The 27,179-nt window shown below is 40.7% G+C and overlaps 1 protein-coding gene across 2 annotated transcripts in view; it reads left to right on the forward strand.

Moving 5' to 3' along the window:
* The window catches only part of ATF1 (activating transcription factor 1), a 36,556-nt gene extending 11,032 nt beyond the window's left edge, over positions 1-25,524 (forward strand). Inside the window, exons 2-8 of one of the 2 annotated variants that reach the window (XM_073613686.1) lie at positions 17,730-17,825; positions 19,463-19,588; positions 19,674-19,771; positions 21,068-21,192; positions 23,308-23,481; positions 23,586-23,745; positions 25,145-25,524. In XM_073613686.1, the coding sequence (XP_073469787.1) occupies positions 17,736-17,825; positions 19,463-19,588; positions 19,674-19,771; positions 21,068-21,192; positions 23,308-23,481; positions 23,586-23,745; positions 25,145-25,289 (918 nt within the window). In that variant the 5' untranslated portion in view covers positions 17,730-17,735 and the 3' untranslated portion in view covers positions 25,290-25,524. The remainder of the gene's footprint in view (positions 1-17,729; positions 17,826-19,462; positions 19,589-19,673; positions 19,772-21,067; positions 21,193-23,307; positions 23,482-23,585; positions 23,746-25,144) is intronic. The other variant, XM_073613688.1, reaches the window with a different exon arrangement.
* The last annotated feature ends 1,655 nt before the right edge of the window (positions 25,525-27,179 follow it).

Raw genomic sequence — 27,179 nt, forward strand, 5'->3', positions numbered from 1 at the left:
TGGGCTTCTGTATAGTGAAAGGAGGCAGCAGGAGTGAGAGTCTCACTCAGGGGGAGCATGGCGCCGGCATTCCGGCTGAAGAGCCCTGCCTCCGGGACCCTCCGCCGCCCTCGGAATGGTGTCATCCAGGTGCAGGCTGCTACCCCTGCTACCTCCCTAGCGACGCCACTGAGCCACCTTTCACTCTCCAGGCGGCATTGTGAAAGGAGATCGCCGCAGCAGGAGTGAGAATGAGGAGTCTCGCTCAGCTGTGGGCGGCATTCCCCCTGCCCATGATGCGCGTACCCCAAGGTGTACGCGTACCATGGGTTGAGAAACCCGGACCTACACAACTTAAACGATCTGCTACTGACAGCTTGGTGCCAAATACCACATCCCTTCTGAAGTCTAGTGAAGCCCATGTCTCGGAGGGTCAAGGCTGTTTTGACAGCAAAAGGGGGGAAATACTTGATATTAGGTGGGTGGTCAAAAAGTTATGGCTGATCGGTGTAGATCAGTGCTGATTAGAGAGCTTTCTAATATAGGATATCCACTCCAAATGGCTTGCAGCTATGAAAACAATGTAAATGTGCGTTGAACCAAATGGGGAAAGTTGTGTTATGTATTATAAAATATATATCCCATCTTTATTATGATTTCACTTTCTATCTGATTTCTTTGGAATTCATAACCAGCTGAAACTTGTTCCTATATTGGGCAAACTGCTCATATATAAGGAAGACAATGTAATTTAATCCTCTACTGTGATTTGCCGGCTTCTGCTGTCAACTTCCTAAAAAGGGGTGGAACATGTAACATGTTCCCAAAGGCAAATTTATCCTTTCATTTCAAAAGCATCAAAAGCCCGTTTTCATTTCTAGAAAAGAGGAAAAATAGGCATATTTACTGGAGCAAGACAGTAATGTGTGTGATCATGCCTATTTCGAACATTATTCAGCAGAAAGTAAAAGTTTAAAGGAGGAGTTTGGGTTACTAATAAGCAAAACAAACATACATATTCATGTCCATACTGCAACATCAGTGTTAGAAGGGGTGGGTGCAGCACTGAAGCCAGCTGTCAAACAGGCAGCTGGGTTTATCTCGACATTGTCAGGATCCTTCTAGAGCCTGGAGCAACTCTTTGATGTCAGCCAACATTTTACTTTGACCATCTGTCTGCTGATTCTGGATCATAGAAGTGCAAAAGTCAGTGCACTCCTTGGACCTGGAGGAGAAGTATGACCAAAAAAAGCTTTGGCCATACTTTCTGCTTAAGTTTGTACATGGTAGATCTTCTTTCCCAGTATCGGGCATTAGGGTGTGCGGTATACACTGGCAGATCTCATGGCAGTTTACCAATGCACCTGGAAGGATCTTCCATTGGTGGTGAGTCGTAGTGTTTGTTAGTAATGTGCACTTCGTGCTAAGTAGTTTGGGCATGCATATTTGTATGGCCTCTTTCACATCATTGCATAGAGGGAACAAGTATTCCCGCTACATGATTTTGCATGTTGCATAGGGCTGCCCCTTTGTTACCCAAAAAGGAGCTTTTGCTCCTTTTCAGACCAAGCCGCACACGATTTGTAAAGATGTGATTCTGTCATGTTACAATCCTAGCAGGATCGCATTACATTTTGGGGTGCCATCAACCCCTTGGCATCGATGTAACATAAATATGCGGCCCCACTGGAATGGACTTTTTTCCATGGGGCAGCATATTTGCGTATCTCCCTTTGTGCTAGGAGCGTGCCACACAGCGCACTCCCAGCACGGAGACCGGGGTCTCGCCAAAAGCGCTGTTCTAACGATCAGGACCCGGAATGTCCAATTCTGCGTCACCTAATCGCTGTGATAGCCTCTAATTGGCTATCACAATGATCAGTCACTGTGAAGCCCGCCCCTGTTTTCTGTCTTTGTGAATAGACGAGAGATACATTGTCCCTCCCCTCCGCAGATAGAGAAAAAATAATCAACCTCCCTGGCGGTTTTCCCGAGTGTGACTCGGGGTTAAAATTCAGTCCCATTAGCGGTAACCCCGAGCCACACTCGGGATCGCATTGCAGGATCCTGGGGCGGCGTTACTTACCTTGTCCCCGGGATCCTGCGATGTCACCCGCAGTGTCCGAGGGCTCCGTCCTCCTCCGAAGCCTCTCCTTGCCAGGCTCCGTTCCCTGCGAGCGGCGTGACGCACGGGGGCGGAGCCTGGCGGCAAATTTAAAAAAAGTAAAAATCATAACACATACAGTACTGTAATCTTACAGATTACAGTACTGTATGAAATGATTTCACATCCCTTTTGTCCCCAGTGCTTTGTCCTATGCCCTGCATGCAGTTTTATGTTATATATACTGTTCTTTCTGCCTGGAAACTGGAGATTGTCCATAGCAACCAAAAAGTGTCCCTTTACGTCAAAAGTGGCTTTAGACCAGCTAGAAAACAGCGATAGTAAATTAGAACACTTGCAGAATTGAGCGATAGTGAATTGTGGGGAAATTTATTTTATTGCTATTTTTTTTTTTTTTTTTAATTATTTATTTTTTATTTATTATATTATAATTTATGTTTTTGTGTTTCAAACTTTATCATACCCGGGATATCTACTAGACTCTGGTTTGGACAGATTTAAGTGTGTTATTGTTAAGATTTACAGACCTACAATATAAAACGCCAAATTTCCAAGCAAAATAATTGTACCGCTTTCAGCACCTAAAATCCGAAATAATCATACCGCCAGGGAGGTTAATGACCAGGCAATTTTTTTGTGACACAGCACTGCGTTCTATTAACTGACAATTGCGCGGTCATGTGACTCTGTGCCCAAATAAAATTGATGTCCTTTATTTGTGGGGGAAAAAAGAGCTTTCTTTTGGTTGTATTTGATCACCTCTGCGATTTTTTTTTTTTTTTTTTTTTTTTTTTTTTTTTTTTTTTTTTTTTTTTTGTGTGCTAGAAACAAAAAAAAAAAAAAAACGACCATTTTGAAAAGTTATCGTGTCTAAAAACAATGGGATATTTTTATGGCACTTTTATTTATTTATTTTATGTTTTTGCTAGTAATGGCGGCGATCAGCGATTTTTAGCGGGACTGTGACATTGAGGTGGACAAATCAGACACCTAACTGTTGGTTTTTTGGGAACCAGTGACATTACTACAGTAATCAGTGCTAAAAATATTCACTGTACTAATGACACTGGCAGGGAAGGGGTTAACACCAGGGGCGGTGAAAGAGTTAAGTGTGTCCCTAGGGGATGCTTTCTAACTGTGTAGGGGGTGGACTCACTGTTTATCCCTGTCAGAACAGCGATCTGTCTTGTTTACATCGACAGACAGCCGCTCTACCTCTCTGGGGAATGATCGCGGGTGGCCGGCGGACATCGGGCCCGCTGATTGTCATTTTGTGCAATAGCCAGCGGGGGGCCTAACGGGTACGTTGTTTCATGCAATAGAGCCAACCTGCTGCAGTATATGGTTAAATAGTAAAACCCTTTTTTTTTTTTTTTTTTTTTTTTTTTTGGGGCCAGTTTTCCTTTGATAATAAAAAATAAAAATCAAGAGATATCCATTACCATTTACCACCAAATGAAAGCCCAATTTGTCCTAAAAAAAACCCAAGGTATAATCCACCTGGATGCACAGAGTAGTTGTGGTGATATGTACTGTTTTACTAACATGTCAAAGTTGCAAAATTGGGCTTTGGCATTAAGATTTGTTTTACCCTTAGGCGCAAAGGGGTTAAGGGATAATGGCACCCAAATGCGTGCAGCGGGTTATGCTGCGATTGCCACACAATTTGGGATCACAGGCATTCACATCGATTCTGCCAGCAATCTCAATTTTGGAGATGTAAACCCTCACATATACCCAGTGAAGTGAACAGCCTCAGATGATACAGAGGTAAAACAAGTCATCCTACATAAGACTTGCATAAATAAAACTGAAGACAGCAGATATACATTCTTTAGAAAGTGCACCTCATGTTAGTTTTTTTTCTTCCTGTTGCAGCACTGGGAGTGGAATCTGGGCATACACTGACAGCTGATTGAAGGAAAGGTATCCCCCCCCACTCCACATAGGCAGAGGAACAAAGACACTTGCAGGACTGCGCTGTGAATAGACAAGCTCTCTGTTTATCTATTTATAGCTTCCAGCTGCTTTCATCTCCTGTGTTGGAGAACTTATGGGAAGTTATCATGCTGATAACAGAAGGAGAAGCAGCAGAAAGACATGGGACCTTAGGGCTTTGGAGAGAGATAAGTAAACACTAGAGATATGTGCTTGGGTCAAATTTCATGAATGGGTTTTACATCCACTTTAGGCTGTAAACCTAGGGCTTCACTCTATCGACGGCAGAGAAGAGAATGCTTAAAGCTGAAGGGTATTCAGGGATATCTCACAACCTTGCATCTTTTAGTTAATAGTTAATGTCACTTATTTGTTTTTTAATGGTAAGTACCACTACATATTTAAATTCTGCATTCAAAGTGGATGTAAACCAGTTTTTTTTTTTTTTTTTTTTTGTCATAATGTAGAGTATAAGATTTCCTATCATTTGAGCCCAGTCTTGCCACACAGAGTTAATCCAGCTCTGAGCAATCCTTTTTTATTGTTCAGTGAGATAAAACTTGACAAACTGAGAAAAACTTTGTCAAATCCTCCCCCTTGCTGTGAGTGACAGGTGATTTACATATCTCGTGCACTAGCCTAAGACATGCATTATTTTTTAATTCCCTCCCCCACTCCTTTCTTCAGCAGCTCTGCAAGGATTGGCTGTTCCACACCCCAGCATGATTTGGCATGCTGAAGTCATGTGGTTACTTTCCTGTCTTTTCACTGGATGTTAGAGATCATAGCAGAAGTTCAGTGTAAGAAATACACAGGAGAAATGCATATTGACAAGGGGAGTGTAGAGGTGGGCGGGGAGTCTACTGACATCATGACTCCACCCACCGAGCTCCAGACAACAGACCCACCCACAGAATATGCAGTTTTTCGGGTCTAATAACAGACAGAGGGGAGACATTTGACAGGTAAAGATACATGCAGGAGGCATGTATATCCTTATAGATAACCCCTATGGCAGTAGTTTAGAAAGGATGACATTGGGTTTACATCCACTATAAGTGCTGAACATTAAAGGTTTAGCCTGTAGTCTCAGAGCAAAATAATTGTGCAATTTTTTTTTTTCTCTTGAGCCACATGGAAATGAATACCTTTCATTGTTCAGTGTTTTCCTTCATATTTTTTTGGGAATAAATTGTACTTTTTAACCCTGTATTTTCCCTATTCACATATAGCTACACAGTATTCATTACTAGTACGTTTTTTTTTTTTTTTTTTTTTAACCACATTAAGAATAACCTCAGGCAACATTTTAAAGCTCTGAATGAGCTACTGATGTTATCGGGAATTCAGAACTTTGCTGGTAAGGCTTTGTGCTTTGCCCATGCAAGTTTACTGAACTGCCACCCTCCTTAATTGTACACACTCCCCTTCCTCTTGCTTCTCTGCTGCCCCATTCAGCTATCAGAATTGATATGTAAGCTCCAAGGGGCTGACTGGACTTGCAGAGAGCTCTTGTATGACAGCACTGTGTGTTAAAGCAACCGGTTGCCAAGCTTAGCCCTGCCACACTGGAGGAAGGGGAGTGAATCACACCCTTTCCCCTTCCCATACCTGGCAGTATAGGTTGGGCTTTATGGTTCCAGTGGGGGAATATGGTAGTTGAGTGGTGAATCTGGGGAGCAAAGCACAGGTTCACTTTAAATCCTTTACAACACTTTTAAAAATTAAATGTACAGTTTGGTCCATATATATTTGGACACAGGCACAATTTTCATACTTTTGGCTCTGTATGCCACCAGAAAAAAATGAAAACAAAACAATCCAAATTAATTTGAAGCTCAGACTTTCAGCTTTAAGGGGATGAACATAAATATCTAGTACTAATTTTAGGAACTCAAACCATTTTTATACACGGTCCCCCCATTTTCAGGGGCTCAAATGTAATTGGACAAATGAATATAATCATAAATAAAATGTTCATTTTTAATATTTTGTTGAGAATCCTTTACTGGCAATGACTGCCTGAAGTCTGGAACCCATGGACATTACCAAAGGGTTTCCTCCTTTCTGATGCTTTGCCAGGCTCTAACTGCAGCTGTCTTCAGTTGTTCTTTGTGGGTCTTTCTGCCTTTAGTTTTGCCTTCAGCAAGTGAAATTGGGTTGAGATCAGGTGAGTGACTCAGCCATTGCAGAATATTCCACTTCTTTTCCTTCAAAAGCTCCTGAGTTGCTTTTGCAGTGTGTTTTGGATCATTGTCCATCTGTATTGTAAAGCGCCGCCCAATCAACTTTGCTGCATTTGGCTTATCTGAGCTGACAGTATATCTCTAAACACTGCAGAATTCATCCAGCTGCTTCTGTCACATCATCAATAAACACCAATGACCCAGTGCCGCTGGAGGCCATGCATGCCCATACCATCACACTGCAAGCTCCACCATGTTTTACAGATGAAGTTGTGTGCTTTGGATCATGAGCTGTTCCAAGCCTCCTGCACATTTTTTTTCCCGTCATTCTAATACAGATTAATCTTAGTTTCATCCGTCCAAAGAATGCTTTTCCAGAACTGGTCTGGATTTTTTAGAGGTTTTTTTTGGCAAAGTCTAATCCGGCTTTTCTATTCAGGCTTATGAATGGTTTGCACCTTGTGGTGAACCCTCTGTGTTTTGCTCTCATGAAGTCTTCTTTTGATTGTAGACTTTGACAGTAATACGCCCACTTCCTGGAGAGTGTCCTTCACTTGTCTGGATGTTGTGATTGGGTTTTTCTTTACCATAGAGAGGATCCTGCAATCATCCACCTCTGTTGTCTTCCGTGGACGTTCGGGCCTTTTTATGTTGCTGAGCTCACCAGTGCATTCCTTTCCTCAGAATGTACCAAACTCTTGATTTGGCTACTCCTAATGTTGCTGCTATCTCTCTGATGGATTTATTTAGTTTTTTAAAGCCTTACAATGGCCTGTTTCACTTGCATGGAGATCTCCTTTGAACACATGATGTAAGTTCACAGCAATAGATTCCAAATGCAAATACCACACTTATGCTGTCCGTACACTATACGAAAAATCGGCTGAACCCATTTTCGGAAAACGAACATTTGGCCGTGAGAGCAAACGATAGTGCCATCATTTAATGACCGATAAATCGTTCAGTGGACATAAATGAATCCATTTTTTGTTTGTTTTTTTTTTACATATACCTAGTGCAAACAGTTCAGACGTACGTACATTAACCTTTCCATTTACAGTTCGTTCGGCAGAAAATTTCCAAACTTGTCTGTTTTTTTTTTTTTTTTTTTTTAATCAGCTGCTGCCACAACCGAGGTATCCATCTTTAGAGCCGGCGGTTCTGTTTACGATAATGGTGGTCTCTGTGGCGCATTCGCTGCGAGATCACCGTTATCGGCGGTGGGAGAGGTGCCACCCCTCTTCTGCGCCCTCCGCCGCTTACCGGAGCAGTCGGTAGCGGTGGAGGCTGTCAGGACCTTTCCATGTCTGTGTATGGAGACTAGTGAGGGGAAGATGGCCCCCACCCGTCTCCATATCATAGGAGGGCGGAAGCTACGTGAAAACGTCACTTCCGCCCATACATCTTGAAGGCACATTTTTCTGTTGTCACTTTTTCAAATTACATTTTTTTTTTTTTTTTTTTCATTTTAGTCCAAATATGAGATCCGAGGACTTTTTGACCCCAGATCTCATCTTTAAAAGGACCTGTCATGCTTTTTTTTCTATTACAAGGGATGTTTACATCCCTTGTAATCGGAATAAAAGTGACCCAATTTTTTTTTTTAAACAGTGAAAAAATAAATAAGATTAAGTAAAATAAATAAGAAGAAAAAAATTTTTTAATGTGCCCCATCCCGACGAGCTCGCAAGCAGAAGCGAACACATACGTGAGTAGCGCCCGCATATGAAAACAGTGGTCAAACCACACATGTGAGGTATTGCCGCGATCGGTAGCCCTAGACCTCCTCTGTAACGCAAAACATGCAACCTGCAGAGTTTTTTTAATGTCGCCTGTGGAGATTTTTGAGAGTAAAAGTTTGATGCCATTCCATGAGCAGGCGCAATTTTGAAGCGTGACATGTTGGGTATCAATTTACTCGGCGTAACATTATCTTTCACAATATAAAAAAAATTGGACTAACTTTACTGTTGTCTTATTTTTTATATAATATATAATGTTTGGGTGTTCTAAGTAATTTTCTAGCAAAAAAAACTGTTTTAAACATGTAAACACCTAAATTCAAAAACGAAGCTAGTCCTTAAGTGGTTAACTGGCCGAAAAACGAACGAACTGGCCAAATGACCGAATTTCGGACGTTTTTTTTTTTTTTGTTTTTCTCGTATAGTGTATGGCCAGCATTAGAATCAACTCCAACCTTTTACCTGCTTTATTGCTGAAGATATAATGGAGTAGCCCACACTTGACCATGAAACAGCTTTTCATTCAATTGTCCAATTACTTTTGGTCCCTTGAAAAGGGGGGATGGCTATTCTTAAGAGCTGTATTTTCCAAACCATTCCTCAGATTTAGATGTACGTACCTTCAAATGAAACCTGAGAGTGCGCACTTTCAGCCCATATTTTATAACTATAGCTTGAATATGTTTTTGGTAAATACCTGGAAAAAAATAAAATTGTGCCTGTGTCCAAATATATATGGACCTAACTGTATAAGCTGGGGGAAAAGTAATTATGAGGGCCCATATGCATTAGGCTGCAGAGGGCAGCCTTGCCAAATGCAGTCTCAATACATAGACAAGGTAGTTTGTTTTGAGTCCTATAAGTTTAGTTCACACAACTGTGCTGAAAAAGTAAGACTTTCTGTGCATTTTTATTCTCTCTTTAGTGCTGCACAATTCTACACCACATCACAATCCGCTGCGGTTAATAAAGAAGAAAGAAATGTCATTTTATGAACTTTTCAATAAAGCTGAAAAAAATAAGCAATGCATCATTAGAACACATTGGCACCTCTCTATTCACAGTGCACATCAGTGGCTGTGGTATACTGTGCCCACTAGTATGAACAAACCCTAAACCTCCTCCCTCTGCCACACTTCTGGGATCAGGTGACCGTATTATTAAATAGTTGTATTCATATCTGCAGGTTTCACTTCTTCCTGGGTCTGCAGTGCACCAGGAAACTAAATAAAAATAAATAAACTGCATGGTAGTATCTTCATGCCCACAGTATCCTTTGTTTTTTGGAGAGTAACTCTTGCAGGATACTTTATAATCTGGAGCTGAGCTGCATCTCTGCCAGGCACATAGTGTTTGGGGGGGGGGGGGGGGGGGGGGGGGCAGGTGGGGGGGGGAGCTGTGTATTCACTGTACAGAAGCTGCCTGGTGCTGGAAAACCTAGTCCCAGAGCCATCAACTACATCATTCTGCAATGCTGTATACAGCTTGGTCATGTGAAGGATGAATCCTTTGTATTACTGTCATGTGTCTGCACTTTCACAGCTCACAAAAATATAAGATGTGTGCTTTTACAATGAAAAAAAAAAAAAATTGCCTTTAAAGTGACTCAGTTATGAAAATACAAATTCCCAGAATTCGACACATATGGGAAACTTTCAAACCTAAAAATTAACTTTAATAAATCAGAGGCTATGGGGTTGGGTATACCACAGCCATAACTCATACATTTATGAGCCAGTTTTAACTTAAAATGGACAGACACAGCCTTGAAATACCTAGGCACACATTCCCCCGAAATTCTCACAATTATTCATACTCAACTTCTCATCCCTCCTCCAAAAACGTCCAAAAATTGCTCAATCAATGGAACAACAGCCTACATTCATGGTTCGGCTGCTGTAACATACTCAAAATGACGATCTTGCCCAAATTTCTCTATCTCCTACAAGCACTCCCCATACATATACCCGCAGAATACTTCAAACAAGTACACTCAGCATTCAGAACTTTCCTTTGGGCAGGGAAAAAACCCAGACTACACAAAAAGATACTCTCACTCCCAAAACAATACGGGGGTCTAGCAATGCCAGAAATCCACACCTACTACCACGCGTCACACTTAAGTAGGCTTATCGACTGGTGCAGACATAAAGAAACCAAACTGTGGACACAACTAGAGCAAGCGCAAAGTGTTATCCCCCTACATAGAGCTCCATGGTGCCAGGCAGCACTACCAACGTATATTAGAAGCCAACCCCTGATAGGCAGCACCATCAAAATATGCACACAATTGGTATCTCAGACCCTTTTATCTTCCTGAGATTCGCCCCTACGACCTATACTAGGTAACCCCAAATTTGAGCTGGGACTGCGAGACACCAAATTCTGTGCGCTGAACGACTCGGGACTTTACCAAGCTTCCCACTTTAGCACCGCGGGTAGATGGGAAAACAGTCTCGTAACCCTCAGACCCCACAGGCCAATACCGACTAGACTTCCTTAGAGCTCTTCAGCTCTGACACTTTCTCGGCACTATAACGCCTCCTAAAACTACAAATCAAACACTCACAACTTTGGAAGAGCTCTGTACAGGAATAATACCACACACGCTATCCCTAACATGCAACATGCTAATTACACCTCCAGAGAATTATCAACTTCCAAGCCTTAACAAGTGGGAAAGAGACCTAAACTGCCATTTCAACACCCAAAAACAACAACACATTCTCAAATTCACACACAAATCATCCATATGCACCAAAATCCAAAAGACCAACTACAAAATCCTTACGCATTGGTACAGAACCTCAGCCTTACTAAACAAGCTCTTCCCCACGACATCGGATCTATGCTGGCACTGCCAAAAGGAAAGAGGAACCCTGATACACATATTCTGGTCATGCCCACATATCCAGGATTTCTGGAGAGAGGTCCGCTGAATCGCACAAAAATTCACGGACCGCTCAATCCCAGATGACCCAGCATACTTTCTCCTGCATGCAAACTATATCCCCACACGTGTCTATAAAAAAATCAATTCGTCACCTGGTAGATGCAGCCAAAACCTGTATTCCATTCAACTGGAAATCACCACACCCGCCGACTATTGACACGTGGCTCCAAAAACTAGATGACATTAATAAAATGGAAGATCTCATCCTTACAAGCCAAAACAGACAAGAGACATACTCCAACACATGGCAATTATGGAACGTATTTAAATATTCAGAAGAGGGACAAGCCCTCAGAGGAAACTAGTAGATCAGTGACTCAATACCCCGCTCACAAGGTAAATGACATAACGGGCGACACAGTGGTGTAGTGGATAGAACTTTCGCCTAGCAGTAAGAAGGGTCGCTGGTTCGAATCCCAACCACTACCTGCCTGGAGTTTTGCATGTTCTCCCTGTGCCTGTAGAATCCTAACCTGCCAAGACAACTGTATAGAAATAAAGTAATATATCAGTAACCTATGACAACTCTACAGATTGACACGTCCAAGAACATCATCCACCATTTATGTTCCCCAACGTAATTCAACATAGGATAAAGATGCTATTAAGTGGATAACACCCACACGCTGTAAATTATGTTCACGTACCATTGTTTATATTTGTATTGCTGTTACTTTGAATATGCTGTTACTGTGGTCCCTGCGGACCAATTTCCTGTTATAAATAACCAATTAAAAAAAAAATACAAATTCCCTTTAAAAGAAGAGGTATTATACTTGCATGTTTCCGCCACCCATTCCGCAGGTCTTCTCTCTCTAAGATCTTTCCGGATGAGCAATGTTCAGCTTCTGACAGCCTTTATGGGGTATCTGATGCCTGGTTTCTTGCTGCATTTTATACTTCACCTACTCTCTTCAGTGTCCTGTAATGACCTTTTCAGTTGAAGCACAGCATACAGCAGAGCCTTTCCCTACTCTACACAAAGTGTTTTTGTGTTTCTCTTAGTTTCTATTGGAAGGATTTACCATCAGTTCCCTCTTCTCGTAGCCTGATGTTGGTGCACCCTGTATTAAAAGCTATTTTTATGTGGTTTGAAATGCGCTCACCCTCTAATAAACACCTTCAAATCAGTGCAAAACTTAAATTCATTTATGTGCATAAAGTTAAAACATTTTTGAAAAAAACATTCATATATCTACAATAACGTAATGAAAAATTACAGCGCGATAACAAAAAATCCTTTTACAAAGTGCCAGTGCTCAAGATTAGTTCTGAGGTGATACTTTTTCTTCTTATATTAAATAAAGTGCTTTTCACCACCAACATTCCACTCTGTGCGGGTTTGTGCACCAACCCCAACGGGTTCAAACCCACTAGATGAAGATGACCTTTACCATGTACGAAAGAGGGTCTGCAATAGCTTTCCCACAGCTCTGCTATGCGTGGCCGTTCTTCGCTTACTGCCTCTCTGACGCAGAAACCAGGTACAGCTCTCATGCAGGGAAGGTTCAAACCAAAAAGGATCTCGTAGTGTATACCATAGTTTGCTTTTTATATCTTTTTATGAATTTTAAATACACTCACGTTTTTAATGGTGCCCACCCCTCACCCAGGAATCATCTGCCATTTTTATATCATCCACTACTTTCAGACCAGAGAGGCAATTTTACTTTACCACATGCTGTTCTGGGGTCCTGCAGCCTCATAGAACAGTCAGAATATAATGAAAGCTACTCCTACAACTTTTAACCAGACACTAAAAGAGGTCACAAGACTACTATATACTGCTGATGAGAAAAGGTATTTAGTTTTATATTTACTAAAATAATTGCATTTCAATGTTCTGTGTACTATGGGGGACTAGTTATAGTGAATGCAGGGTCCTGGGTTTAGTAACACTTTAATTGTGCCAAAATGTACCTTTTTTTTTAGTTTGATTAACCTCCCTGGCGGTATGATTATTTCGGATTTTAGGTGCTGAAAGCGGTACCATTATTTTGCATGGAAATTTGGCGTTTTATATTGTAGGTCTGTAAATCTTAACAATAACACACTTAAATCTGTCCAAACCAGAGTCTAGTAGATATCCCGGGTATGATAAAGTTTGAAACACAAAAACATAAATTATAATATAATAAATAAAAAAAAAAAATAGTAATAAAATAAATTTCCCCACAATTCACTATCGCTCAATTCTGCAAGTGTTCTAATTTATTATCGCTGTTTTCTAGCTGGTCTAAAGCCACTTTTGACGTAAAGGGACACTTTTTGGTTGCTATGGACAATCTCCAGTTTCCAGGCAGAAAGAACAGTGTATATCATGTAAAATTGCATGCAGGGCATGGGACAAAGCACTGGGGACAAAAGGGATGTGAAATCATTTCATACAGTACTGTAATCTGTAAGATTACAGTACTGTATGTGTTATGCTTTTGACATTTTTTTGAATTTGCCGCCAGGCTCCGCCCCCGTGCGTCGCGCCGCTCGCAGGGAACGGAGCCTGGCACGGAGAGGCTTCGGAGGAGGACGGAGCCCTCAGACACTGCGGGGGACATCGCAGGATCCCGGGGACAAGGTAAGTAACGCCGCCCCAGGATCCTGCAATGCGATCCCGAGTGTGGCTCGGGGTTACCGCTAATGGTACTGAATTTTAACCCCGAGCCACACTCGGGAAAACCGCCAGGGAGGCTACCTCCTGAGAAATAGCAGTGCATTTGCTGATATGTGAAGGTGCCTAGGAACTCCTGGGCCTTCAGCCTCCTAGTTTGAAGCTACCTTGTGAGATCGAGAACCCCTGCCAGTCTCCCGAGAGTTACTGACGTGACTACTGTGCAGCATGCTGGAGTGGAATCTGCACTGTTTGCTTCATTTGATCTTTGCTTTATAAATCTCTTTGCTACTTTTTGAACATTTTATCAGAACGCCAGTCATCAGGATGGCAGCCTTGACATGAGAGGGCAAAGCACTATTCCTCTACCAAGGCAGTCACCCTCACACAGTTGCAGTGCAGAACAAAGCATGTTCAATTTGGGGGAAATAATCAGTGCATTGCACTGTGCTACACAAAAATTGTGCATATACCTGGAGATGCATACTGCTCAACAGAACACAACAGTCTGACAAAGATCTTGATTGGAGCACCATGTGGGGGGAGTGCGGAGCAGCTATGCTCGGTGCTGAGCAGCATTCTAAGACCTCACACACTTTGGACATTTTTACAGCAACTGTTTTTGACTTCAGACATTTTTTTATACAGTCATTAAACTCCCCATCATGTTATCCCATGTGTCCATGTACCACATATAGGCTGTTATCAGCAGTTTTTAGTTGGAATGCTTTTTGGCTTTAAAAAAACTCCCCAAAACTAGTGGGTTCTGAGAGGATTTTTTCAGCTGTTTTCAGGTTAAACGCTCCAAAACGCGGCTCACTCGCGTTTTTTGACGTTTTTGATCCATTGAAAATAAAAAAAATAACATTTTTCAGCCCTGTAAGATTTGGCTGCTCAATGACCAGGCCATTTTTTGCGATACGCCATTGCGTCGCTTTGACAGCGCGGTCGTGCAACCCTGTACCCAAACAAAATTTACGTTCTTTTTTTTTTTTTCCCCACAAATAAAGCTTTCTTTTGGTGGTATTTGATCACCTCTGCAGTTTTTCCTTTTTGTGCTATAAACAAAAGAGCGACAATTGTGAAAAAAAAACACTATCTTTTTTACTTTTTGCTATAATAAATATCCCAAATTGTTTTCCTCAGTTTAGGCCGATATGTATTATTATACATATTTTTGGTAAAAAAAAATCACAATAAGCGTATATTGATTGGTTTGAAAAGTTAAATTGTCTACAAAATAGGGGATAGATTTATGCCATTTTAATTTTTTTACTAGTAATGGCGGTGATCATCGATTTTTATCGGGACAGCAATATTGCGGCGGACAAATCGGACACGTTTTTGGGACCAGTGACATTTATACAGCGATCAGTGCTATAAAAATGCACTGATTACTGTATAAATGACACTGGCAGGGAAGGGGTTAACATTAGGGGGCAATCAAGGGGTTAACTTAGGTGTGTTCTAACTGTAGTGGGAATGGGACTGACCAGGGGAAGAGAGATCGGTGTTCATACTTGGTATGAGCACACGATCTGTCTCTACTCCCCTGAAAGAACCAGGATTCGTGTGTAGAGACACACACACACACGTTCTCGTTCTGTAATGAGCAATCGTGGGGGCCCGGCGGTCATCGCACCCGCTGGGCACTCGCATTGGCTCCGGGACACGCTTTGGGCGTGTGCCGCCAGAGGCGTCTTAAAGAGCTGACGTACAGCTATGACAGCTCGCACAGGGGAGCCAACCTGCCGCAGTATAACTGCGGTGGCTGGTCCGAAAGCAGTTAAACGCTATTGCAAAAGCGTTGAAAAACTCACTGCAAAGCTACTGGCCTAAATCTCTAATGTGCTATCAACAGAGGACGTTTTCTACCCCAACCGTGCACTAGTTAGTTAATAATGAAAAAAGACAACCACGTTACTGTTATTACATCCTGACCACAGTACAGGAATAGGGAAAAGTGGTGATACCTTTACAACATTATTCTATGTTTCTGGATGGATGAATTGGAAGGGTGGGGGGTACTCATCAAATATATTAGACCTATAGAAATAGGCCTCTGAAGCTGAGGCAATATTGTTGTGCCACAAATCGATTTAATCTGGGTTTCGTGAAGTGTATCAACTCTGCTTGTGAAATCAGCTTAAGGCTATGTTTCCGCTATTGCATCCCCAAAGTTATGCGATTTACACTGCGACTTTGCTATGTGATTTTTGATGCGATTTCATGCAACTGGTGAAAACCATGTGAGAACAAGTCGCATCGAAGTGGAACAAAGTAGTGCAAAAACCTTTTTTGGAGCCGCTGCGACTTGAGTCGTACCAATTAGAACGGGGACCATTGAAATACATGGATTTTGACTTGTCATGCGACTTCACATGTGTCAAGTCGCACAACAACTCGCAGTAGTGGAAACAGAGCCTAAAAGAGATATGTATTTGGTAAGTAGTTGGTGGTGTCCTATCTCAGGACACTTTGTGATAGTCTCCCTTTCAGAAGACTCCTCTTGATTTGTGAGATGGTTCTTTGACTTTCTCACTTCTTTAGACTCTTAAAACAGTTGTGAGAGCAATGTACACTGTGATTGCCAATTTCTCCTACCTGTCATGTAGACATTCTGATTTCCCTTGAGTTACTGAGCTGAAACAAATATGCAGATTGAGCCTATTGAGTGCATTTACTGTAGGAACTGGAATGTAACAAACTTTAAGAAAAGTACTGTGACGGCAATAGTAAAAGAAATGCTGTTTTTTGGGGGGGTTTTTTGTTTGTTTTTCTCCTTCCTTTTACTGAACTAACCCTGGCTGGAGAACTGGAAAAAAGAGGAACCTGTGGACAGAACTGTCAGAATAATGTTCAGTGCATACATTCTAATTAAATTCCATTTTGACCCCATCAGGCTTTTCTGAGTTGCAAGTGCATGTTTCCATTGACAGTAATAGATGCAGAATAGAAACCTACACAGCAAAGTGAGTGGGCCAGAAGGAGGGTTAGTGAGAGATTACATCCCTATGCTCCGATGTTCTCTGGAAGTCAAGACATGAAAGTACCATTTTGGTTGGTGTCAGAGCCTACAAAGGGGTGATGATGGTGTCAATATGCTCCCCATAGCTATAAGTTTTTGCAACTAAGCGGAAGGGGAGTAAAGGTGTGTTGGTAGTATGGGCTATTAAGAGATTGCCACTTTGTTTATTCTCTTTAAAATTGTTTGTTTTTAGTTCATGTTCCCCCAGTAAGAATATTTGCTGCCGTATTCAAAATGATCATGCAGTGCCTATGCAGCCTGGCAAAACACGCTTTTCACCTACATAGCACTAGTATGGTCCCCCCCCCATTTCAGTGAATGGAGTTCTACAGGAGCATGCATTTTAGACAAGTAAGCTTCCATGTGCAGAAAGTGAGACTAAGGCCAGTCATAGATGGAGTGATTTGCTTTCCTGCAGCCACAGGTTGTCTCGCAGAGCCATTGTGTTCTACCAGCGGGGGAAGCCATCCCTGCCGGGAGAACACTGTGATTATTGCTAGCAGCTAAAATAATCGCATAAAAATCCAACAGGTTGGCTGTACCCAAGTTGATTGATCAACTTGGATACTTCAGCCTGCCCATACGTGATTCAAACAGTCTATGGCCAGCTTAAGCTGTGTGTGTTTGTCTCCCCCCCCCCCCCCCCCCCCCAAAAAAAAAAAAAAGCCTGAAAGATGCCAACATCAACACAAACGATGACTGCAAGTGCTGGTCTTCCAGTATGATTGTTTAACAGAAGCCGACCATTAGCCCACCTTCTGTTGAACAGACAGCAGCACATACTGAACCAAACTTGGCTGGTTCCTGCTGAACTGGCCCAGTTTCCGTAAGTGTGTAATGGGCTTTAGACTACATTCACACTTGAGCTTAGTATATTCAGGTGATTGATTTTTTTTTTTTTGTACGGTATGTTTGGCATAAGGACATTTTTGTAGCTTCACCCACTACATTTTTTTGGGGGAATCCCTTGTGTTTGAAGATGCTGAGTAGATGGACTTTGGTTAATTATAACCTACCATTCGGTGGCTTAATTATATGTAACCTTATTTGAAAAACCTTGTCATCCTACTACTGAAAGAAAGCACAAAGTCAATTAATCAGAATGTTTGCATAAACATATTTGTATAAGCAAAAATAGGTAATTAAGTTACTTTTAATCTTTCTTTATAGTTTATTATGGAAGAAGTCTCTAAGAAAAGCAACAGTACAGAGACTATCCAGACCATTTCCTTCTCAGCCTTCCAAGCTGCCCAACTTGCTCAACAGGTACAGCTGACTTTTTTTTTTGTTATTACTCTGAGCTCTAGTAATGCAAGAAAACTAAAAATATGTTATATGTATATTCACACACACACACACACACACAGATTATTTCTCGTGTTTTTAGGATACAGTGGAGAATGGATGGGAGACATTTATTTGCTATAGGCTTCCCTAACTCTCGTACCACTTCTGTAGTTATGAGCCTGTATTTAATGATATACTGTATATTGTAATAATCCCCATTTGTAAATAGCCTTGGAGTGACTCAAATGAGCTCTAACCATTACAAAACACTTTGGGTTGGGGGGTGTTTTGAAGCACAAAGCCTACCATGTACTGGATGTGCATAGAGAGGTTTCCAGAGACCATATGACAACATCCATATTTTCTCACTGGTAGATATGCATAGCGAAAACAAAAAGAATCCAAGTACAAGAAGCCACTTTATTACAAATATAGAAATGCCAAAAACGGCAAACCAGACACACTGGAAGCGGGATAAACTGGATGCGTTTTTCACTAGCGCTTACTCATGACTTTGCAAACACAGGACAGGTCACTCCTTAAAATGCAGATTCCGAGAACATTAATAACACGCAACTGTGACTGGTCTCTCCTGATTGCAGTTCTCCAAGATACATGTGTTTTGCACACAATCAAATACAATACAAACCATAATAAAAAAACTAACAAAAACGTATTGCATGTAAAGTGCGAAGCCTGGGGGGTGTGCAAGAAATGGTTCCAACCTGGCACCAATATAAATGTCACTCATACATGATGTAATAACGCTAGAGTGGTCCACAGCACCACACACCAAGGGCAACGCCACCATTACCCATTCATAAAAACATCACAACCCAGTATTCTTCAACAAGGACTCAGAACTATCTTAGGGCTCATGCACTCTGTAGCTCAAGGGAGCTCAAAGAAGTGGCTCCTACAGGCTTTTGAGCTCTTATTTTTTTTTCTGCCTAGAAATCCCCCTCCATGTTAGCCAATGTGTCCATGCACACTTTGACTTTTTCAGGCATATGCTCCTACAGGTGTAAAACCCCCCACCAAACTGGTGTTTTTGATTGGAGCTAGTGCCCCAAACAGCTCAGAAGAGCTTGAAAAAGCGCAAACGTTTGTTCCAGCTTTTTGTTTATACAGTGGTTAAGAAAATACTTTCTAGTAGGATTTGCTAAAAAAAAAAAATTACTAAATAAAATACGCTTATGCTCAAAGGAGCTTGAAGAGAAGCTCAGTAAAAATGTTTTTGAGCACAAAAAAGCACAAACTGCTTCAAGCTGAAATAAAAGCTCAAATGCCTGTAAAAGATGTGTTTTTTTTTATTCTATTTATTTTGAGCTGCAGTGTGCATGACCTCTTGGAGATAGAATATCTATCACAATACTATACAATTTATAAGTAGTTACAGGAGCAAAACCAGTGTGAACAGATTATGTTTAACTGTATAGAGAGGCTTCCAGTGACCTAATGACAGCCATGTTTTCTCACTAGTAGATCTATTGGCTCAAGTCCTTACTTGCATATGAGCACTAATGTTTTGGTCATATCCACTGGATTTAGTTTGTCTTTTATACACTGTATTTACTCTTTGGTTAACTGCTTTCATAACTGCCATCCTGTTCTAGATGTCTCTAAGAGGCACAGCTCCCGTGACTGTTGTTCTTCCTGGGGATCAACAAGTCCAAGTTCAGGGTGTAATTCAGTCAGCACAGTCATCGGTCATTCATTCTCCTCAGGTTGCTCCATCAACGGTAATTGCTTCTAACAGATAATCTTGGTCTGTGTTGTGTAGGATTGAAGTCACATAACTAATAAAACAAAATTTCTTCTCCGTAGGCTTCTTCAATATCAGAAAGCGAGGACTCACAGGATTCATCTGACAGCATTGACACCCCCAGGAAGGCCCGCATTTTATCTCGTCGGCTGTCATATGGGTAAGTGAAACCCCCATAGCTGTTAGGCCTAATTTAGATGAGTGGTTGGGGCTGGTAAGCATGGACAGTTAAACCACATTTCAGTGTTAATTTAGTCATCAAAAATATTTGTCATAGTTTTCGTCAGCTGCATGTTTTTAGTGACAAACGACTAAAATTTTAATTAAGGCAACTGACAAAAATCAATTGCAATTTTCATCAACCAAAGAAAACAAAATTAAAATGTCAGGGCGGGACTTCCACTTTCCTTGGAGCTCCGCCTGTCTGGTAAAGCCCCAGCCCCCCCCACAGGCAAGCTGTATTGGCTGAGACATAATCCTTTCCCTTTCCTATGCAGTTCCACACATTGCACTCATTCACACTATCTCTTTGGTGCTCTCTGCTGGCCTTTTCTAAATCTGCAACACAATTCCATCCCCAGCCTATACTAGCACATTATAGTTTAAACATGTATTGCACTACCATATAAGAATAAGTAGGCATCTACTAAGCTGCTGAAAGGGAAAAAAGAGACTTTTTTTTTCTTCTTAATATTAGGTAATATGTAACTTTTTTTTTTTATTTCTTATTTTAACGTTGCACTTCTGTTTGTCAAAAATCAATATTTTCTTTTGTTTATGGAACTTTGTTTTATTTATAAAGTTGTTCTAGATCACAATGGCTAAATCTGTGTCTGTAGTGCATGTTCAAACCCTAATACCCTAAATGTGTTTTTTGCTTTTTTTTTTTGGTTTTTTTGGGGGTTTTTTTTGTTTTTTGTTTTTTTTGTTTTTTAGATTTTTACTCCAAGAGTATATAATGAGTTTGGAAATTCTAGGGAAATGCTTAATATGACAGGAAGCATGAGTAGTAGGTAGTTCGTTGCAAACTACAAACCGACAGCCGCAAAGGCTGCCGGACCTTATAGATTTCCATGCACTAGAGCCCTGTCCATCAGTGACGCGCTGGGTGGGCAGAGTCCCGCTTGGCCACTTTTTAAAATTAAAAAAAAACATACAAAAAAATTGTGACAGCTAGCGGGGAGGGAGAAGAACCCTGCTAGCTGTCACAGCAGGGATCAGGGAGGTAGCGGCCCATTGCTAAGAAATTGGAACTTTCTCCTGGTTCCTGGTGACTTATTCACATTTAATATTTTCTAGTTTTGAAAGAGAGAAGTAACCTTTCGTGTATATATTTTTTTTTTCCTCCCTTTTACTTAAATTTCAGATTGGGAAATAGACCATGGTATTGATGCTTTATTATAAGGGGTCCATGTCTTAAGTATTTTTTTTTTTTTTTATTATTATCTTTTAAAAGGCAAATTTTAAAAGACCTCTCTTCTGAAGACACTGAAGATAGACGTGAAGACGGAGCAGGAGCATCAACTGTTACGCAAATGTCTGCTGCCACTACAATATATCAGACCAGCACTGGACAGTATGGTAAAATGAAACTGCAAAATAGTTTGGTTTATTAAAAGGAAATGTTTTTTAATTGAGTACATATTTATAAATTTGTGTGGGGGTTTTTTTCTATCCAAAAAAAAATAATTTGCGCTTTAGCTATATTTTAGTACTTTAGGCTCCGTTCACATCTGGGCAGTTTGAATCGCTGGCAGAATCGCCTTGATTCTGCCCGCAATTCCAAATCGCGGGGCGCGTGCAATGCCTTTACTTCTCAATGGCACCCCAATCGCGCTGCCTGGCAAATTGCATTGAGAGTTCCCTGCGATTGCAGCTCGGTTTATCGCTCAACAATCGCAGCAAAATTGCGGCGCGACTAGGGTGCCATTAAGAAGTAATGGCAGCACACACGCATCCCGCGATTTGGAATCTCGCACTTTCCGCCCGAGATTCAAATTGCCCGGGCGTGAACAGAGTCTAAAAGCTGAACTTGAGCCTTCATAACACCTAAATATCTTGGTGCGATACACATGAGAGCTGCTTTACCTGGAGAGAGATTTACATTTCTGTCCATCCGTTCCTGAGATATAGATACGCCAGCAGGGCCACATTGGTGGCCTGCTTTTTTTTCTACAGTTAAAACATAAAAAATACACCCTGCTCACGTCATTGCCTCCAGCTTGTGGTTATACAGTAAAGGAGCACCTGCAGCACAGTGATGAGTCACCCCTCTATTCACTGTCTTTCCTCCTATCACAATGTTCCTTGCCAGCTCATGTGCATTGCACTACTCCTGACTGGGTGACTTGGAGAGTTTTCCCTTCAATTCCGTCCTGTGCACCCCACAGGATGTGAGAAGAAATCTTTCAGTGGTTGAGCATATTCCCTCTCAGGTAATTTGCACTGGAACAGTTAGGACTTCCCCTGCTATTCATTTTCTTTTGACAGCCAAAAATTTTGGAATTTAAAAAAATATATAATTTTTTTTTTTTTTTTTTTGCTTTACTTTCTGGTGGCGATAACCAGGACAAATCGATGCAATCAGAATAATGACATTACTTTTGAATGGTCTGTGTTCTCTGATATTAGTGTCTCCCATTATGACCCTAAAGGAGAAGTATGGCCAAAGCTCTTTTGGCTTTACTTCACCTGTAGGTCACAGGAGTGCACAAAGTTCTGCTCTCATGTGACATAGATTTAGCTGACAGCGAGATCCGCCCAGTTGCCTGACTGGCAGCTGGCTCAGCTTCTTAGCGTGCCGCTGAGAGGCTGATCCAGTTGTTCCTACCCCCTCCACAGTCTGGCACGCCAGTGAGCTCTGGAGAGGCAGAGCACAGAGCGGTGACTGACAGCTCTTTGCTCAGAATGGACCTGAGATCTGAGTGGTCTTTGATTGCCCAGCTCTCGATATAGAGGCAGCGGACACGGACAGATACAGCATTGAACTGATGCTGCATCCACATAGGCAAATATGATTTGCTGTGTATTGAATGATTTTGACAAATTGAAGTTCATTGTGAAACTTTCTCTTTTTGCCTTTGTTGAAATCAATGACTCCAAATAGGGATGAACTCAGTTTTGCTGATACTACTCTGCTCATCCCTACCCTGGATCTCTAAAAGCAATGACAGATCTTCACAGCATATGTGCGGTAGCTCAAAATGTGACTGAACCACAGTGTTGTGTTAAAGACAAGCTTATATCATACACTATTTTTTTGCATGACATTGGTAGCTAGGAGCAAAAACCGTCATTACCTACAAGGTGGGCAAAGACTCTAAAAACACTGGGGTTGGTTTACTAAAACTAGAGAGTGCAAAACCTGGTGCAGCTGTACATGTTAGCCAATTGGCTTCTAACTTCAGCTTATTCAATTAGAATTTGACAAGAAAACCTGGAAACTGATTGGTTTCTATGCAGAGCTGCACCAGATTCTGCACTCTCCAGTTTTATTAAATCAACCCCACTGTCAAAGCTGTAAAGCTGCAGGCCAGCAGGAGGGAGGCAGTGGTTGAGAAACGCTTTTGAAATTATAAGTATATTTTTTTATGTTTACACTTTTTTTTATATGTCCTAATTTTGTACAGTCATACAAATATAATTTTGTAGTGTGATTGTCTCAGTTTTAATATAAATTAATTCTGTACCTTCTAGTCACTATTGCTCCCAATGGAACGCTCCAGCTTGCTGCGACAGATGGTGTACAAGGGTTGCAGACATTAATGTCCAATGCTGGTAGTAACCAGAGTGGTACAACTATACTGCAGTATGCCCAGACATCTGATGGTCAACAGATTCTTGTTCCCAGCAACCAGGTGGTTGTACAGAGTAAGTAATCCCATCACTCTGGTGCAGGAAAAAGTGGTTAATAATTGAATTCATAAATGTGGGTTATGTTTTGCCCAATAATGTTTCATTTTTGTGTTTTTCAGCTGCTTCGGGAGACATGCAAGCTTACCAGATACGGACCACATCAACCACCACCTCCCTTCCACAAACTGTGGTAATGACTTCACCTGTTACACTGTCCTGTCAACCTCCAAAGAGCGATGACCCACAGCTAAAGCGAGAAATAAGATTAATGAAAAACAGGTGAGAAAATAAGCAGAGAACATAATCTGTGACGTTTCTTCACTTTTTCTATATGTATATTTTTTTTGCAAAATGTCAGCAAGGTTACACCAGAAGTTGCGTACCTGGTGGGCAGAAGGGGTGGTGGTATATCAATTGCTCACAGCGCCCAGTTTTTAGCCTGCAAGAGTTTGTAGGTTCACACTCCTTAAAGCGGAGTTCCACCATAAAGTGGAACTTCCACTTATTCTTTCCCTTTCGGGGGGGGGGGGGGGGGGGGGGGGGGGCTATTCTTGACAAGTCCCTTTACCCACTTCCAGGAGACCGGGCCGGGGCGAAGTACATCAGCAGCTCAGCCTCCCTACTCCCTCCCCTTCTGCCAGGCCTGTAAAAGAGAGCGCAGCTCACTTCTCGCATGTGCAGTAGGGACCCGGCCATGAAGCTGAAAGGCTACACTACCGGGTTCCCTTACCAGCAATGCCGGCAGCAGCACTTGACCAGCTGATGTTTACATCGGCTGCGGTGCCGACATCGCTGGACTCCAGGACAGGTAAGTTTCCTAATGTGAAGTCAGCAGCTACAGTATGTAGCTGAAGAGTTTAATTTTTAAAGGGGCAGGCGGAACTCTTCTTTAACCTAAACACATTGGTCCCTGTGGTATTTAATGAACAATTCATGTCTGAGCCTTCATTTAAATCTTCCTTTTTACAGCAGGCTTGTCCAACCTTTTGACCTTCCTGGGCCACAATGGGAGGAAGAAGAGGAATTGTCTTGGGCCACACATAAAATATACTAACGATAAGAATAGCTGATGAGCAGAAAAAGTCGGGCAGATCACAAACTAACGATCACCGATATAGATAATGTACCCATCTGAGTACTTAATTTTTTGTAGTGTGTTATTTTTCTAATTAAAAAAAAAAAAAAAGAGGGCAACATAAAACTAGTGCGATATTTGACACTGTTTTTGATAAACTAACGCATCAGTCTCTGGTTCTATGGATGTAGTAGCAATTTTCAGGGTACTCATCAGATATTTTGGTTTTATTTTGCCCTTCGTGTGCTTCATCCTTGAATAGTTGCTCACAAATATAGGTGCTGCTGAAAACTGATGCCATGAATAAAGCGTGATTGTGAAGAGTCTTTGTCTGCATGTGTTCGCTAAGTGTAAATGCATTTTTACAAAAAAATCAACATTTTAAGTAAGTTTACATTTTTGTGTTGGACCACATTCATAGCCGCCTTGGGCCGTGGGTTGGACTACTCTGTTTTACAGCTTTGTGTCCAGATTGTAAATCAAGATTTACCTTCTCAAACCTGATTCAATTTTTCTTTAGTTCACAAAGCTGTAATGTCTACATATTTCCCTCATGCCATGTTTTGTTGATAAGTGTACTAATGATGTGTCCTTGACTTGCAGGGAGGCTGCCCGTGAGTGCCGGAGAAAAAAGAAGGAATATGTTAAATGCTTGGAGAACAGAGTTGCAGTGCTTGAAAATCAAAACAAAACATTAATTGAAGAGCTAAAGACTTTAAAAGATTTGTACTGTCACAAAACAGTTTAATCTTTTTGTTAGTTTATCTACCTTTTTAGATGAGTTTTTCTTTTATACCAAAATTTTCTAAATTTTACATGAGGCCACAGATGAAGCCTTTTTTTTCTATCTAGTCTTCAAACTTTTAAAGAGGCGGCGTATTGAGATTGGCCACCATGTGCTAAATATGGAATATTTGATTGTCAAAGGTTATATATATATATATATATATATATATATATATATATATATATATATATATATATATATATATATATATATATATATATATATATATTAAAAAAGAACTTCAGTTCATTAGAGAAGAGTAATTTATGAATTGTGTGTTAGACACCAGTCTCATGTGATATAAATTAGACTCAGCAACCTATGGCTGTCTGGCTTTGTAAATCAAGTCTGAGCCAGCGGTATGCTGGGATTTTTAGTACACCAGATGGAGAGCCATGACCTGCCCTACCTCCAATTGTAATAGAATTATTTAAAGCGGACCTATCAGACACATGTCACTTTTTTTTTTTTTTTTTTTTTTCTTCCTTCTCAATATTTGCTTGAAGTTGGCACCATATGGACAGATAAGTTGGGTGAGACTGAGCTGCCATTTACTGGCACAAAACATGCTTACTGTGTTTCTAAGAAATCTAAATCCCTCTGGAGGGATCTTGTTTTGCACCACAGACCCCCCCATGAGTTTTTGAATGATTATACAGTATAGTGCTGTTAGCATTTCATGGGTGGAGTCAATTAAGGAGATATTTGCCGTTCCTCATGAAATGTTGGTGTGACCGTATTGATGCACTGCATTTCAGCTTTTAATCTAGTACGAATGTTAGATTATGCAATTTGACATGATAGGTTCTCTTTAATGTGGTAAAATAAAGGATTGACAGAAAGTGGAACATCTTTTCTCATGTAACAGTGTTTTTTTTTTTTTGTTTTTTTTTTGTTTTTTTTTGTTTTTTTTTTCCCTTTTTATTAGTTTTTTTTTATGTAATTGTATGTACATATTTTACCTCTTTTGGTTAGTCACAGTTTCAGGTTAAGGCTTACTTTTACTATAAAGTATAACTTTTACAGTAAATGCTCATTTTGGCTGGCAATATTGTAATTATGTTTGTGGTGTTTACTTTATGAAGTATCCATCTGGGTTTTAAGGGGAATTTTTGATTATTACATTTGTCACCTAACTTAATAGCCAGATGGCTCTTAATTCATCCAGTTGACCTGTTGCTGGTTACTGGGTGGGAAAGAGTACATTTTTGAATTGTGTTCAAAATTTTTGGCTACCAGGTATGATTTACATTTCTATAAATAAATGTGTGATTATTTACTTAATTGCATTGCTTCAGTGTTTTTGTTTTGTTTTTTTTGCTTTTTTATAATTATTTAGTCTTCACACCACAGAAATAAGTAATTTAACTAGTATCTCTATTTAAACTAGATTGTTGACTGTAAAACAGAATACAGTCAGTGCTGTGCAAAACTCTAACCACAATATTTCCCACTGAGGTTAGTACTGAAAGGCTGATCTTGGCTATGGAGTTGAACCACTAGTCCATTTCTCCCAATTACTCATGTACAGGGATCTAAAAAAATGATGGAATTTCTATCTAGTGTGGCTTTTACCAGTGGTTTGCGTTTTAAATAAATTGTTCCTATAATAGGAATGGTGAAAAAAACTTGCGCTAATGAGCAAAACACAATAATTCAAAAATTACTTAAATTCACAAAAATGCAGTATAATTAGAATAATGCCCGGAGCCACAATATATATGAATCCCAGCAGAAGATACCAAAAACAATAAAAAGTGCATTAAATCATATCTCAATAAAAATAAAAATAAAAAATGTGAAAAAATTATATATATCAGAAAAAGGTGAATATTCTGAAAATAAGATTGG

The sequence above is a fragment of the Aquarana catesbeiana genome, linkage group LG02 (assembly GCF_042186555.1).
Source record: "Aquarana catesbeiana isolate 2022-GZ linkage group LG02, ASM4218655v1, whole genome shotgun sequence".
NCBI classification, from domain to species: domain Eukaryota; kingdom Metazoa; phylum Chordata; class Amphibia; order Anura; family Ranidae; genus Aquarana; species Aquarana catesbeiana.